Source organism: Apus apus, chromosome 2, assembly GCF_020740795.1.
Source record: "Apus apus isolate bApuApu2 chromosome 2, bApuApu2.pri.cur, whole genome shotgun sequence".
In the NCBI taxonomy this organism is placed as follows: Eukaryota; Metazoa; Chordata; class Aves; order Apodiformes; family Apodidae; genus Apus; species Apus apus.
The window spans coordinates 156615967-156632262 of NC_067283.1; the positions used below are offsets into that span (position 1 = coordinate 156615967).

At 57.9% G+C, this 16296-nt stretch overlaps 1 protein-coding gene across 2 annotated transcripts; it reads left to right on the forward strand.

Moving 5' to 3' along the window:
- Positions 1-595: 595 nt before the first annotated feature.
- MAPK15 (mitogen-activated protein kinase 15) lies at positions 596-15805 on the forward strand. Of its 2 annotated transcripts, XM_051611396.1 has the most exons (13): positions 596-664; positions 2068-2166; positions 2597-2626; positions 3802-3892; positions 5668-5798; positions 5949-6112; positions 7685-7824; positions 9277-9334; positions 11327-11464; positions 11804-11909; positions 12462-12762; positions 14123-14268; positions 15383-15805. In XM_051611396.1, exons 1-13 carry the CDS (start codon positions 596-598, stop codon positions 15581-15583), a joined length of 1674 nt encoding a protein of 557 aa, XP_051467356.1. In that variant the 3' UTR covers positions 15584-15805. The 2 variants fall into 2 exon arrangements, with proteins under 2 accessions (XP_051467356.1, XP_051467357.1); XM_051611397.1 differs by lacking the exons at positions 596-664; positions 2068-2166 and adding an exon at positions 2182-2247.
- Positions 15806-16296: the final 491 nt, after the last annotated feature.

The window sequence follows — 16296 nt, forward strand, 5'->3', positions numbered from 1 at the left end:
GGGGGAAGGGTTTCCAGCTGGCAGAGGGAGCTGGAGCTGAGATGTGAGGGAGAAATTCTGGGCTGTGAGGGTGGGGAGAGCCTGGGCCAGGTTGCCCAGGGAAGCTGTGGCTGCCCCATCCCTGGCAGTGTTGAAGGGCAGGTTGGATGGGGCTTGGAGCAGCCTGGGCTGCTGGGAGGTGTCCCTGCCCATGCAGGGGTGGCACTGGGTGGGCTTTGAGGTCCCTCCAACCCAACCCACCTGGGTTTGATGATGTAAAGGCCTGGAGGAGCACAACCTCCTTGTTCTTTTCCAGACCTGCCCCAACTCACCCCCTCCCCAGCTTTCCTGGAGCCCCTTCAGGCCCTGGAAGCTGCTCTCAGGTCTCCCTGGAGCCTTCTCTTCTCCAGGCTGAACACCCCAACTCTCCCAGCCTGGCTCCAGAGCAGAGCTGCTCCAGCCCTCCCAGCATCTCCGGGGCCTCCTCTGGCCTCTCCAGCAGCTCCGTGTCCTTCCTGTGCTGGGGATCCCCCCCCTCCCCTCCCCGGTTCCCTCCCCCTCTGCGCATGCGCGCAGCGGTTGCCACAGCAACGGGCGCGGCCCGGCGGGCCCCGCCATGAGCGCCCCCGAGGTGGAGCCGCGCGTGTCCCGGCGGTACCAGCTGCGGGGCCGGCTGGGCAAGGGGGTGGGTGCCGGGCCGGGGAGGGGGGGTGTCCGGCCGGGGAGGGGGGGGTGTCCGGCCGGGGTCCGAGCGCCCCGGCCCGCCCGGGTTGTCCCCCCCGGCTGAGGTGAGGCCTGGGGGGCTGGGGTTGGTGAGGGGAGCAGGGGGGTTCGGGGGGGGGGGGGGAGGGTGGTGGTTGTGCCTGCAAGAGGGGAAAAAGGGGTAGATCCCAGCCTGAGGAACCTGTTGTGGCTCCTGCCCGGAGTCACAGGAGCTTCCCGCGGGGAAAAGAAGGAGGCGGAGGGGCTGGAGAGTGTCCAGGGAAGGGCCCCGGAGCTGGGGAAGGGGCTGGAGCAGAAGGAGAAGGGTCTGGAGAACTTGTGAGGAGCAGCTGAGGGAGCTGGGGGTGTTGAGCCTGGAGCAAAGGAGGCTGAGGGGAGACCTGCTGGCTCTGCAGCTGCCTGAGAGGAGGTTGGAGCCAGGGGGGTCGGGCTCTGCTCCCCAGGAACAAGCGACAGGACCAGAGGGAACGGCCTCAAGTTGTGCCAGGGGAGGCTGAGGTTGGATCTGGGGAACAATTCCTTCCTGGCAAGGGTTGTCAGGGCCTGGCCCAGGCTGCCCAGGGCAGGGGGGAGTCCCCATCCCTGGAGGGGTTTCCAAGCCCTGGAGATGGTGCTGAGGGACATGGGGCAGGGGTGGCCTTGGCAGGGCTGGGGGAATGGGTGGGACTGGAGGATCCTAAAGGGCTTTTCCATCCTGATTCTCTGTTACTGTCACCACAGGTGGTGGTACAAAACTCTCCATCTTTCTTAGAGACCTTTTTTAGTACTGAAGGCCAGAATTATTAGGTGTCCCTGGAGCCTTCTCTTCTCCAGGCTGAACCCCCCAGCTCTCCCAGCCTGGCTCCAGAGCAGAGCTGCTCCAGCCCTCCCAGCATCTCTGGGGCCTCCTCTGAGAGGGGACAATCCCCTCCCTGGCCCTGCTGGTCACCTGCTGGGGATCCAGCCCAGGACATGGGGGGGTTTCTGGGCTCATGTTGAGCTCCTCCTCACCCAACAGTCCCAGGTCCTTCTCCTCAGGGCTGCTCTCCATGTGTTCTGGACTTGTGCTTGGGTTTGCCCCAGCCCATGTGCAGGACCTTGGCCTTGCTGAACTCTGTGAGCATGTACATCTGCTGTTGGCTACTTTGGAGGCTGGGATGCTTGACCCTGTGGACCTCTGGTTGGTCTTGATGGAGATGTTCTTAACCCTTGACTCAACCAAGAATTGCTTGTTGGCTTGATCTCTTTCCACTTGGTGGAAGGTCTTCTTGGTCCTTCTGGTCACTGCAGCTTCTTTCAGTCCCTCTGCTGAGCTTGTTCTGTCACCCTGCAGCTCTGCAGCATGCCCATGATGTCCTCCCCAGTCTCTCCCTCTTCCCTCCCCAGGCTTATGGCATTGTCTGGAGAGCCATCGACCGCAGGACGGGACACGTGGTGGCTGTGAAAAAGATCTTTGATGCCTTCAGGAACAGAACAGATGCTCAGGTGGGAAGCCCCCCTTCCACCTTATCCTGAGGGACGTGGTGGGAGTTCACAGCCCTGGGTCAGGATTGCTGCCTCAGAAAGGTGTTTGTTACTTGTGTGCAGTAACACGACCTGCAGTGACACGGGGCAATGAATGTCACACTTGGTGGGTCGTGGCACCCGCAGTATCCTGTGGGGTGTCCCTGAGGGAAGAGTGGCCCCATGGGGATCCACACTTTGGGTCTCCCTTACCTTTTGGAGCTGTCGTGCCTGAGCATGAGGAGCACCCTTGGGATTCTGGTGAGCAACTGCCTTTCCTGGCCTGTCCACCAGCTCCACCAGGGGCTCCTCTGCCTCAGGATCAGGCTGGATTTGACCCTCTCCTCACAATTCCCATTCTGTCCTCCTGCTGAGCTGCTCATGAGCTGATTCTGTGTTTGTTTGTCCCCAGAGAACGTTTCGGGAGGTCGTGTTCCTGCAGGTAAGGTCCATTCCTCCCCCTCCTCTCTGGTTGCTGATCCTCTCTGGTGTTCCTCACATCTTCCCTCCCCCATCTTGTTCAACCTGCAAGGACCAGTGTCGACAACTCTTCCCATCTCCTTCCTGCACCCCCTGCCCCACTCCAGGACTGGGCAGGAACACCTGAAGGAGCTGGAGAGTTGCTCTTGTTTTCCCTTGGAGATGGTCCTGTCCTGTCCCCAGCTCTGGTGCTCTGTCTGCTCCAGGAGCTGCACCCTGACCTGCACTTTCCTGCCACCTCTTTCTGGGCAGAAACTCTTTTCCCTCAATTTCAAAGGCCCCAACTCAGGGCTGGGCTGGAAGGGGATTCACATGCCAACACTTTTTGTCTTCTGTCACCTGGGAAGGAACCTGAGCTCTTAGAATGATCAAAGCCAGAGCTGAAAGGGGAATTCTGTGTGGAATCACTTCATATTCTTTTGTTGATAGAACCATGGAGTGGGTTGGGCTGGAGGGACCTCAGAGCCCATCTGGATCCAGCCCCGTGCCATGGGCAGGGACACCTCCCAGCAGCCCAGGCTGCTCCAAGCCCCATCCAACCTGCCCTTCAACACTGCCAGGGATGGGGCAGCCACAGCTTCCCTGGGCAACCTGGGCCAGGCTCTCCCCACCCTCACAGCCCAGAATTTCTCCCTCCCATCTCAGCTCCAGCTCCCTCTGCCAGCTGGAAACCCTTCCCCCTGCTCCCATCCCTCCCTGCCCTTGTCCCAAGCCCCTCCCCAGCTTTCCTGGAGCCCCTTCAGGCACTGGAAGGTGCTCTCAGGTCTCCCTGGAGCCTTCTCTTCTCCAGGCTGAACACCCCAGCTCTCCCAGCCTGGCTCCAGAGCAGAGCTGCTCCAGCCCTCCCAGCATCTCCGGGGCCTCCTCTGGCCTCTCCAGCAGCTCCGTGTCCTTCCTAACTTGTATCTGAGACCACAGAGTTTTTATTTGCTGTTCTTTTGTGACCTGCCTGGTTTCATACTGGGGAACAAGCTGAAATCCTTTTTAAACATGTATTTCAGTAGAGCAGAAATGAAGGAACTGACACGTTATTGCTTGTTCTGGACAATCATTCAAAACTAAATGGGATCTTGGTCCCTTGTTGTGATTCAGAACCAAGGCACTTGATGTTGACACTTGGGTCTCTTCCCTCTGCAGGAATTTGGAGCACATCCAAACATCATCAAGCTGCTGGATGTTATCCCAGCTGAGAATGACAAGGATATCTACCTCATCTTTGAGTCCATGGGTGAGCCTGGACTTAGTGTCACCCTTCAAGTGCAGCTTTTCTGTCCCCTGCTGCAGTGGCAGCATGAGGGGGGTGGGAGGGACATCTCAGTGAAGATGAGCAGAGCAGGGCTTTGTGTATCAGCTGGGATTGGAGTCACACACAAGGAAAGAAACAGGGTGGTGGGGCTGGCAGGGAGCTCTGGAGATCACCCCTGGCAGCCCCCAGAGCAGGGGCACCCCCAGCAGGGCCCACAGGAACCTCCAGAGGGGCTGGGGTGTCTCCAGAGAAGGAGCCTCCTCAGCCTCTCTGGGCAGCCTGGCCCAGGGCTCTGCCACCCTCACAGGCAACAAGTTCCTCCTCATGGGGAGCTTGACCCTCCTGTGCTCCAGCTTGTGCCCGTGGCCCCTTGTCCTGTCCCTGGGCAGCCCTGAGCAGAGTCTGGTCCCCCCTGCTGACCCCCTGCAGATACTGCTCAGCCTTGAGGAGACCCCCCCTCAGGCTCCTCCTCTCCAGCTGAACAGCCCCAGCTCCCTCAGCCTTTCCTCCCAGGCAGATGCTCCAGCCCCTCAGCATCTTGGGGGCCCTGCCCTGGACTCTCTCCAGCAGCTCCTTGGCCTTCATCCCCTGGGCAGCCCAGAGCTGGGCCCAGCTCTCCAGAGCTGTCCCCCCCAGGGCAGAGCAGAGGGGCAGAACCTCCCTGACCTGCTGCCCACACTCTTCCTCATGCACCCCAGGATTCCATTGGGGTCCCACCAGGGCACTTTGCTGGCTCATGGATCACTGACTATCTCCCAGGACCCCAGCTCCTGCTGCCCAGAGCTGCTCTCCAGCAGCTGCCCCCACCCTGTGCTGCCCCAGGGGTTGTTCCTCCCCAGCTGCAGGACCCTGCCCTTGCCCTGGGGGAACCTCAGCAGGTTCCTCTCTCCCAGCTCCCCAGCCTGCCCAGCTCTGGGTGGCACCTCAGCCCCCTGGGGAGTCACCACCCCCCCCAGTTTGGTGTCACCAGTGAAGGTGTTGAGGGGACACTGTCCTTTTCTCTAGATCCTTGATGGAGGTGTTGGACAGGACAGGACCCAGCATTGACCCTTGGGGACACTGCTGGTTACAGGCCTCCCACACAACCCTGCACCACTGGTCACAACCCTCTGAGCTCTGTCCCTCAACCAGTTCTCCATCCGCCTCCCTGTCCACCCATCCAACCCACACTTCTGGGTTTCTTCATGAGGTGGGAAGAGCAGTGAAGCTTCTCAGGGATTCATCGTGATCTGAGGACGGGCTGGTGGAGATGAGGGAGCAGTGAGGAGCACACCAGAAGGGCTGCAGGGACACAGGTGTTGCTCATGGAAGAGACCATTTTATTGACCAAAAGGGTACAACCATGGGGCAGTGACTGCAGCATGAGCTGCAGGTCTCACTGAGCACACAGAGGTTGCAGGACCATCAGAAGAGACAGTGTGAACTTCTGTTGAGGAGCACTTGAAAGGTCACAGTTGGGACCATGGTCTCCTTTGGCCTTGGTGTGAGGACCTTCTATCCATGACTTGTCAGCTGATCTCAGTAGAGAGTCATAAAGCCATGGAATGATTTGGGCTGGAGGGACCTTAAAGATCATCTAGGTCCAACCCCCCTGCCATGGGCAGGGACACCTCCCAGCAGCCCAGGCTGCTCCAAGCCCCATCCAACCTGCCCTTCAACACTGCCAGGGATGGGGCAGCCACAGCTTCCCTGGGCAACCTGGGCCAGGCTCTCCCCACCCTTTTCACTTGTGTATCTGTCACTGTCCCACGTTCCAGAGACAGATCTCCACGCTGTGATTCAGAAGGGGGGGTTGCTGAAGGACATCCACAAGAGTTACATTCTCTACCAGCTCCTGAAGGCCACCAAGTTCATCCACTCGGGAAACGTTATCCACAGAGACCAGAAGGTAGAGTTCAGCCAAGGTCCTGCTCCTCCACTCCAGCTCTCTGGGGAAGCCTGACTGGAAAAGCATCTCAAGAAGGAGCAGAAGCACCTTGTTGAGAACCTCCTGCCAGGCAGAGTGAGAAGCTCATGGGTTGTCCTCTGTTCCCTTCAGCCTTCCAACGTCCTGCTGGACGCCGAGTGCTCGGTGAAGCTCTGTGACTTTGGGCTGGCCCGGTCCCTGGCCCAGCTGAGGGAGGACCAGGACAACCCTGCCCTGACTGACTACGTGGCCACGCGCTGGTACCGAGCCCCCGAGATCCTCCTGTCCTCTCCCAGGTACCTGCTCCAGCAGGGGGCAGCTGGCAAAGCCACCAGTGCTGCACTTTCTTCTCTGCAGCTCCTCAGTCTGCTCCTTTTCACTGCCCACCAGCTGCACTGCCCTGCAGCTCCTCAGCTCCTCAGGGTCTGAGCTTCACTTCTGCAGCTTCCCTGGGAGGCTTCACCAGAGAGGGCAGTGGGAGGACAAGGGGGAGATGGTTTTAAACTGGAGGAGGGAGATTTTGGGTTGGATATTAGGATAGAAATTCCTCACCATGAGGGTAGGAAGGTGCTGGCCCAGGTTGCCCAGGGAAGCTGTGGCTGCCCCATCCCTGGCAGTGTTGAAGGGCAGGTTGGATGGGGCTTGGAGCAGCCTGGGCTGCTGGGAGGTGTCCCTGCCCATGCAGGGGTGGCACTGGGTGGGCTTTGAGGTCCCTCCAGCCCAGCCCAGCCCATTCTAGATTTAGGTTGACATTTAGGATTGAGATTTAGGGTGGATTTAGGTGGAACATTAGGAGAAAGTTCTTGAACATGAGGGTGGAATGGGTTGCCCAGAGAGGTGGTGGAGGCCCCATCCCTGGAGATGTTCAAGGTCAGGCTTTATGGGGCTCTGAGCAACCTGGTCCAGTTGGAGATGTCCCTGGTTATTGTAGGGAGGTTGGACTAGTTGACCTTTAGAGATCCCAAGACATTCTATGGTTCTATGATTCATAAGTGGTGGAGTCCCCATCCCTAGAGGGGTTTCCAAGCCCTGGAGATGGTGCTGAGGGACATGGGGCAGTGGTGGCCTTGGCAGGGCTGAGGGAATGGGTGGGACTGGGGGATCTTAAAGGCCTTTCCAAGCAAAGTGCTTCCATGACAACACAGCAGCCTCATCACATGGACAGTCCCTCCCTGGCTCCTTAGCTCATCCATCACAGATGATCAGCTCAGCTCCTCGTCACCCCTTCTCCCACAGGCTTTTCTTTCTCCTCTTCCACCTGCATCTTTACAAAACCTGGGTCTCCCCTGGGTCTCTCCTCCTCTTGTCTTCTCCAGCTTCTTTGGTAGACTTGTTTTTTGGTAGACTTCCAGAAGACGTGTTGGGATCAGCTGTGGAATCAGCTCCAGTCACTTGGGCTTAGTCCTTTTTGGTTTTTTTGTTATTATTTTTGACTGAAACTCAGAACATCTTGAGCAGAAAAGCAAAGAGATGCAGGTTGGGGCAGTGCCCAGACCTGACCCCTGGGTGTCCTGCAGTGTCTCCTGCCCATTGGTTGGCACCAACTTTGCCTAAATAATGGGAACTCCTTTCTGGACACCCTGCAGATCAGTGGTTTCCAACCAGTGAGTTGATCTTTCCCAGCTGGGAGGTGAGGATTGTCTCATCCTGCTCAGACCTTCTGGTCCCCTGAAGTAGCTTTTTAGTTGGATAAACCCCCTTTCTCTTTGGTTCCTGCCAGTTGCACCATTCCCAGGGCTCCTTCCCACAAGTCCTGGGGGCTTTTGTGTTCAGGTTGGTTTTCCTAACACAACAAACACTGGAGATGATGGGAATGTTGGTACAGGCAGTACCTGCTGGATGGAGTCCTGACTGCTCTGCTCCTCTAGGTACACCAAAGGTGTGGACATGTGGAGCCTTGGCTGCATCCTGGGGGAGCTGCTCCTTGGGAAGCCTCTTTTCCCAGGCACATCCACAGTGAATCAACTGGAGCAGATCCTGAGGGTCATTCCTGCCCCATCCCCAGAAGGTAGGACATCTCCCACAGGGAAGGGGCTCCAGGAGGAGATTCAGAGAGTGCAGGAAGCAGGGATCAGGGAGGGAGGGATCTCCTGAGTCCTGACATCTTCCCTGGAAACTCAGGGACTTCACTGTGAGATGTGAGAGGGACATCACTTGCCTAGATGAGGAGCAGGAACCAGGCCTTGAAAAGCATCTTTGAGATTTGTAAGAGGATAGAAGTTGAACTCAGAGTCTCCTGCTTGAGTGGGGCTGGGACAGGAGAGGGAAGTGGGACTGGTTGGTCTGGAAATTGAAACACAAAAGTCAAAGCTGGAATAAATGATCCAAAAAGGGGATGATGATGATGGTTGGATGCACCCTGGGCTGCTGGGAGGTGTCCCTGCCAATGTAGGGGGTGGGATCTAGGTGATCTGTAAGGTCCCTTCCCACCCAAACCAGTCTGGGATTCCATGATTGTGATGATAATGTTATTATTATAATTACTATTATTATTACTGATATTATTATTGTCACTCAAACGTTCCACTCCAGCAGCCCATACACTTCATAGACTCTTGCATGTCATGATGTTCTACCTGAGCTAGCAAATAGTTCTGGGACAAATAACTGCCTTCAGTTGAAGGACACCCCAGGCCTGGAGAGTCCCATTCAAGTCTGAAGTTACTTAGAGGGGTTTTTTTATTAGAGATTTGGTTGTTGTGGATGAAACAAGAACTGAAACGTGTGTGTGGAAAGACCACAAGGAGAGTTAGAAGAACAGCCAAGTAATCACCAAAAATGTCACACCAGGAGACCAGACACTTGATCTAAACAAAGGAGAACCCACCCATGGGCAGCAGCTCTGCCTGGGATTTATGGGGGCCAAAAAAGCAAGATTCTGCAGGAAAAAACCTCCCAGAGCAGCTGTTGGGTCTCTGGGGGTGGGGCAGATGTGTCCAGACTCCAGTTTGTTGTCACCAGTCAAAAAGATGATGAGGAAATCAGGTGTCCCTTGTCCTCTGTGTCCCATACAAGTGGTCCTGGCTGGGTCATTTGGCCACAGATCCTAGAACCATGGAATGGGTTGGGTCAAGGGACCTCAAAGCCCACCCAGTGCCACCCCTGCATGGGCAGGGACACCTCCCACCAGCCCAGGCTGCTCCAAGCCCCATCCAACCTGCCCTTCAACACTGCCAGGGATGGGGCAGCCACAGCTTCCCTGGGCAACCTGGGCCAGGCTCTCCCCACCCTCACCCTCATGTCCTGGGGGGGCCTGGGAGGGGGCAGGTTTGTGGGATCCATGATGGAATGAACAGGAACAGAGAACGTGCAAGGAACTGTCCAGCCCCCCTCTAGAGGATTCCCTGGGGAGCTTCCTCAGGCTGCCTGCCTGTGGTTAGCAGGGATCTGCTGTCCCTCAGGGTGGTGGAGCCCTGCTGGTCCTCCCCTGGGCACTGACAGCTCCCTGTTCTCCTTGCAGATCTCCAGGCTCTGCACTCGGATTACGGGGCCTCAGTCGTTGCCCGCCTGACCTCCCGGTAAGCCCGGGGTGTCCCCTGGGTCCCAGGGCTCTGGGTCACTCTGCCAGGTGGCCAAGGATCTGGGACCCTTTTGTCCCTGCTGATGTGACTGTCAGCACATCCTGTGTGCTTGGCCTGGACCAACCCTGGGTTTGGTTGGAACACAGTCCTGTTCCTGGGGGGGTGGTGACTCCCCAGGGGGCTGAGCTGCCACCCAGAGCTGGGCAGGCTGGGGAGCTGGGAGAGAGGAACCTGCTGAGGTTCCCCCAGGGCAAGGGCAGGGTCCTGCAGCTGGGGAGGAACAACCCCTGGGGCAGCACAGGGTGGGGGCAGCTGCTGGAGAGCAGCTCTGGGCAGCAGGAGCTGGGGTCCTGGTGGGCAGCAGGGTGACCATGAGCCAGCAATGGGCCCTGGGGGCCAAGAAGGCCCATGGGCTCCTGGGGGCATCAAGAAGAGTGTGGGCAGCAGGTCAGGGAGGTTCTCCTGCCCCTCTGCTCTGCCCTGGGGGGGACAGCTCTGGAGAGCTGGGCCCAGCTCTGGGCTGCCCAGGGGATGAAGGCCAAGGAGCTGCTGGAGAGAGTCCAGGGCAGGGCCCCCAAGATGCTGAGGGGCTGGAGCATCTGCCTGGGAGGAAAGGCTGAGGGAGCTGGGGCTGTTCAGCTGGAGAGGAGGAGCCTGAGGGGGGGTCTCCTCAAGGCTGAGCAGTATCTGCAGGGGGTCAGCAGGGGGGACCAGACTCTGCTCAGGGCTGCCCAGGGACAGGACAAGGGGCCACGGGCACAAGCTGGAGCACAGGAGGGTCAAGCTCCCCATGAGGAGGAACTTGTTGCCTGTGAGGGTGGCAGAGCCCTGGGCCAGGCTGCCCAGAGAGGCTGAGGAGGCTCCTTCTCTGGAGACACCCCAGCCCCTCTGGAGGTTCCTGTGGGCCCTGCTGGGGGTGACCCGGCTCTGGGGGCTGCGAGGGGTGATCTCCAGAGCTCCCTGCCAGCCCTGATGCCTCTCTGGTTCTGTGCTGTCCTCAGAGCAGCCCGTGTCCTGTTGTGGTTTGGGTTTGTGACCCAGGCAGTGCTGAGAACACCAGTTCCAGGTGCTGCTGAACAATCTTTGCACAGAACAGGAGGGTGGAACAGAAACCACCATCAGTGCAGAAACCTCCTTGTCCCTGCCCATGAATGACCTGCAAGGATTGGGGACAGATTCCAGCTGTCTTCTAGGAGAGCAGATGAGCACCTGGTTGCTGTGGTGGTCAGATACTGGGACCAGTGCTGAGCCAGGAACTGGAGCATGAGAAAGCCCAGAACTGGGATCTGTCACTGAGGACCAGGGGACCAAGGAAGGGGCTGGAAGAGGGGCAACAACCTGCAGCTTCTGGGGGTGCCTTCTGTTGATCATGAAGGGAAGGGGGCCCCTTAGGGAAGACCTTGTCAACTCTTGAGCCAATACAAGAAGGACAATGGAGCCGTGGGAGCCAGTCCAGAGGAGGCCATGGAGATGATTGTTAATAATTCTCTTTAGGGTCTCAAATTGCAGAACCAGGTCTTTGAACTTCATCTTCTCCTTGCAAATGATACAGAAATAAATGGGCTGGATTCATGGGACCTCCAGCTGAAACATCCAGGTTAGGAGTTTGGGCTCCTTGCATTGTCAGAAGAACATAAGAAGGGCTCCTTGTCCAGAGGACCCCTTATTCCCCCTGTCTGGTGCTGTCTGAAGGTCCCTTCCAACCCAAACCATCCCGTGATCTGTGATTTCCCCTGGAAGAAGATGAAGCCTCAACTTGCCAGTGAGGCACCTGACGTGGGGCCCTGGTGCTGGCAGGGAGGTCTGCACTCCTCCTGCAGGGGCTGAAGCCCTCCCTGAGCCCCTCAGGGTGTCCCAGGCTGATGGCCCAGTGGTTGTGGGTGAACTCTGGAGTTGGGTGTCACCATGAGGCGATTCCCAGAGCTGAAGGTCATTCCTTGGCTGGGAATCCCACGCTGGGACCTTCAGTCCTTGTCTTCTGGCTCGTAGGCGGCGAGTGACGTTCGAGGAGATTTTACCACCTTCTGCTCCACCACCTGCCCTGGATCTGCTGAAGAAGCTTCTCGTGTTTGACCCTGGTAAACGCCTGTCAGCAGAGGAGGCTCTGCAGCATCCCTACGTGAGGAGGTGGGAGGAAAACCCCTGGGCACTTCCCCCCGAGGGGTCACAGACCCGGCACAACTTCTCTGTGTTTGCAGGCTGGGAAAAAATCCAGGCTAAGCTAATTCTTAATTTTCTGACCAAAATCATCAAATCCAGGTTAGGGTGGATGGGGCAGCCTGGGCTGCTGGGAGGTGTCCCTGCCCGTGCAGGGGGTGGGACTGGGTGGGCTTTAAGGTCCCTTCCCACCCCAGCTCATCCCATGATCCCTGGTCCCCAGAGGTCACACGAGTTGATTTCACACTCGTTTTTGTTCACCTGTGCTGCTGGCTTAAGGAGTGACACTCTGTGTTGTCATCACCTCAGGTTCCACTGTCCTGCCCAGGAGCCCTCCCTGGGCCACGATGTGGTTCTGCCCTTGGGTGATGATGTCCAGCTGCCCGTGGCCCAGTATCGGAACCAGCTGTACCAGGTACCTCCCCTGCCCTCATCCCCCCAAACCCTCATTCCCCAGGGAACCTCCTACTCCTGCTTCCTGAACTCCATCTCCACGTGTGCCCTGGGGCTTTCCATGGGTGCTGACATCCTGGTGCTGCTTCTCAGCCACTTCCTGATCTTAGAGAGGGCTTGGAATGTAGATTCCCAGCAGGAAAATGGAAGGGTGGGGGCAGAGGAAGGCTGTGGCAGAGGAGGGGAGGTTGTGCTGGATCCAGCAGGCCAGGAGAGGGGAGGCTGCTGCCACCCCGTGTCCCCAGGGACAGCCAGTAGCAAGTGCCCCACCTGGAGAACTGTGTCCAGCTTTGGGATCCCACCACAGGAAGGACATGGAGCTGTTGGAGAGAGGCCAGAGGAGGCCCCAGAGATGCTGGGAGGGCTGGAGCAGCTCTGCTCTGGAGACAGGCTGGGAAGGTTCTTACCATCCAGTGAAATAGTTGCAGTTATTTTTAAGTCTTCCCTTGGTTTCCCTGGTTGGTTCCTCTGCTGTGTGGCTGTGTTAGGTCTCACCAGCTTCTCCCCCCTGCAGATGATCCTCGACAAGAAATCCAGGGACCATCCAAAGGAGCAAGTGCAGAGGGAGAACATCCCACTGGGGCAGGCTGAGCCTGAGCCACCTGTTCCAGCTCCCAGTTCTCATACTTCACCTGATAGGAAAGGCCCAAGAGAACCAACCCCCCCTCTTCCAAAACCTTCCCACGTGCCTGCTGGGACCAGCACCAGTGTCCAGCCAGGAGCAGCCACCCAGGATGAAGATTTAGCAAGAACTTTCTGCCAGAAAGCAAAGATCAACATGGTCTACAACCCCATCACCCACACTGCTGTTCAGAGTAGGTGCTGCCCTCCTGGCACGGGCTGGGCCCACCAGGGGCTTCTGAGGGGCAAGAGGGGGGAGAAAGGATGGGGTGGGGGAAAGAAATGAGAGGATTTCTGTGGCAAAATGAGGAGGTGAAACTGTGGGAGGAAAATGAGAACAAAACTTTGTGGAATGAGTGTGGCTGGTGGGTCTAGGGAGGTTCTCCTGCCCCTCTGCTCTGCCCTGGGGGGGACAGGTCTGGAGAGCTGGGCCCAGCTCTGGGCTGCCCAGGGGATGAAGGCCAAGGAGCTGCTGGAGAGAGTCCAGGGCAGGGCCCCCAAGATGCTGAGGGGCTGGAGCATCTGCCTGGGAGGAAAGGCTGAGGGAGCTGGGGCTGTTCAGCTGGAGAGGAGGAGCCTGAGGGGGGGTCTCCTCAAGGCTGAGCAGTATCTGCAGGGGGTCAGCAGGGGGGACCAGACTCTGCTCAGGGCTGCCCAGGGACAGGACAAGGGGCCACGGGCACAAGCTGGAGCACAGGAGGGTCAAGCTCCCCATGAGGAGGAACTTGTTGCCTGTGAGGGTGGCAGAGCCCTGGGCCAGGCTGCCCAGAGAGGCTGAGGAGGCTCCTTCTCTGGAGACATCCCAGCCCCTCTGGAGGTTCCTGTGGGCCCTGCTGGGGGTCACCCTGCTCTGGGGGCTGCCAGGGGTGATCTCCAGAGCTCCCTGCCAGCCCCACCTCTCTGTGATTCTGTGAATGAGGTTTGAGTGACAATCTCTTGGGCTCCCTCCTGCTTTGTTCTCCCCTTCTTTCCCCTCTGCTTTTCTCTTGTCCTTGCACCTTTGAACTGGTGCTGGATGCTCCTACATTCTGAATTTTATCCTGAATCTTTTCAGCAGATTCTCTTCCAAGCCCCAACCTTCTGTGGTCCTGTTAGTGAGATGAAGGAGGTGCCTGGGGCTGGCTCAGCCTGGGCTCTGCCTCAGCCCCTGGGTTCTGTGTCCCTGGGGTATTTCTGCTTTCTCGCATGGTTTTTTTCTTTCTACAAGATGTTTTGCTCTGCAGCTGCCTGGGAGGAGGTTGGAGCCAGGGGGGTCGGGCTCTGCTCCCCAGGAACAAGCGACAGGACCAGAGGGAACGGCCTCAAGTTGTGCCAGGGGAGGCTGAGGTTGGATCTGGGGAACAATTCCTTCCTGGCAAGGGTTGTCAGGGCCTGGCCCAGGCTGCCCAGGGCAGGGGGGAGTCCCCATCCCTGGAGGGGTTTCCAAGCCCTGGAGATGGTGCTGAGGGACATGGGGCAGTGGTGGCCTTGGCAGGGCTGGGGGAAGGGTTGGACTGGAGGATCCTAAAGGGCTTTTCACCCAACCCATCCCATGACTCTCTGGTTCTTCTGCAGGTGATGCCCACCCTGGTGCTGTGACCAGGACCTGCTCTGCAGCTCTTCACCAACAGGCTGGAATCTCCAACAGCAGGAAAGTGGGGACACAGCTCCCCTGGGGAAACCCTCGGGTGCCCCCCTCGGATGGGCAGAACCTTTGCAGTGTGAGTTGCAGCCCCACTGACAAAATCAAACTTTTCATGGGCCAAAATGCTTCTTCACGGACCAGAATTACGTGTTAGACACAAAATACCTTCATTTTCATCTTTGTAAAGACTTAATCTGACAGGCAGGACATGCTGCTCCCAGTGGCAGGAAAGCATCTGTGTCAGTCCCAGCACTGGGGCAGAGCCCCTCACTGCCTCCCATGGGGCAGTTCCTGCAGGGACTTGCAGGCTGCAGGATTGAAGTGCCTACATCTGGGGTGGCTTTGTTTCTTAACAAAGTTCACAACCCTGAGTTAAGCCCTGGGCATGAGGAGATCATGGAATAATGGAATTGTCAGTGAGGGACCTTGAAGCCCACCCAGTGCCACCCCTGCATGGGCAGGGACACCTCCCAGCAGCCCAGGCTGCTCCAAGCCCCATCCAACCTGCCCTTCAACACTGCCAGGGATGGGGCAGCCACAGCTTCCCTGGGCAACCTGGGCCAGGCTCTCCCCACCCTCACAGCCCAGAATTTCTCCCTCACATCTCAGCTCCAGCTCCCTCTGCCAGCTGGAAACCCTTCCCCCTGCTCCCATCCCTCCCTGCCCTTGTCCCAAGCCCCTCCCCAGCTTTCCTGGAGCCCCTTCAGGCACTGGAAGGTGCTCTCAGGTCTCCCTGGAGCCTTCTCTCTCCAGGTTGGACACCCCCAACCCTCTCAGCAGATCCCAGCTAGAATCCCAAGCCCTGTGCTCGGCAGGAGCCAGGAGGCTCCTCTGGGAATGCTGCTGCTGCTGCTGCTGCTGATCTGGTTTTGTACACACATTTAAAGCTTTCACCGTGTTGAAAACCAGACACCAGCCAAACAGGCCTTGGGACTTTTGCTCCAGGGTGGGATTAGTTTGTTGACTCTGGCTCCAGTGGCAGGAGCCTGTGCCTGGCACAGCCCTTCAGCCCTTCTCCCTCACATCCTTCCACCATCCTGCTCTGATCACCCACTGCAGGCTGGTTTGGTTATTCCTGTCCCATTCCTGGTCTGTCCTACTTCTCAGCTGAAGAACAACCCGGGTTCTCCTGTGTGTTTCAGAAAGCTCAGTAACTGCAGGTGACTGATGAACTTTGCTTCCTCACGCAGAATCCCAGGAATCCTCACTTTCCCAGCAAAGATGTTCGGCCCCTCCTGAAGTCCAGCAAAAAGATGTTCCAGATCACAGCAAATGTGGGAGCTGCTGGTGATCCCAGAGCCTCCATGGGCAGCTACTCCCAGGCCTATGGAACCATCTGTAAATCTGCCCTCCAGAGCCTTCCCATCCCCAGGTCCTCCCAGCACCAGTGACTCTGGAAGTGTCCTGGGCAGGGGAAGAGCAGCTCATCCATCCCATCATGGAGCCAGGAAGGGAGGGGAAAACCCAACAGGAATGTGACAGTTGTCCCAGCTGAGGGAAATGCTTTATCCACGGCATGGATCCTGCTTCCCTCTGGGATCTCAGCCCGTTGCCTTCCAGCCCTACCAGAGAAGCACAGCACAACTTGCCCCCAATCCCTGAAAGGAATAAAAACCATCACTTCATAGTCCTTGATTGAATTCTTGCCAGAACTACAGCAAGTGGCAATTTCCTGACACCTGAGTGTGTCTGGAGAGGGTCCCACCCCTTGTCCCATCACTCCCTGCCCTCCTCAGGAGGCAGCTGCTCCCGTGGGAGCTGGGATCCCAGAAGGAAGCTGTAGTTTGAAAGGCTCTGCCAACGTTACCTTCAGGAACTGGAGCAGCCCCTGGCCTGGGGTGGCTGAGCTCCCAGCAAGTCTCAAGGGAGTGGAGATGAATCCCCAGGCAAAGGGACCAGGGAATTCAGAAGCCTAGTCCTGGGTGAGAGCATCCTGCCCCGTCAGCTCCTCAGACTATGGCAGAAAGATCAGGAAAAGGAAGGAGATCCCAGTTTGGGAGCCCTGCTGGATGCCAAGCAGAGACAGGCCAAGCTGAGGGAAAAACCCAGAGAGCAAGAGACCAAACATCAGGTGGAGCTTTGCCTGCCCTGTACCTTCTGTCCT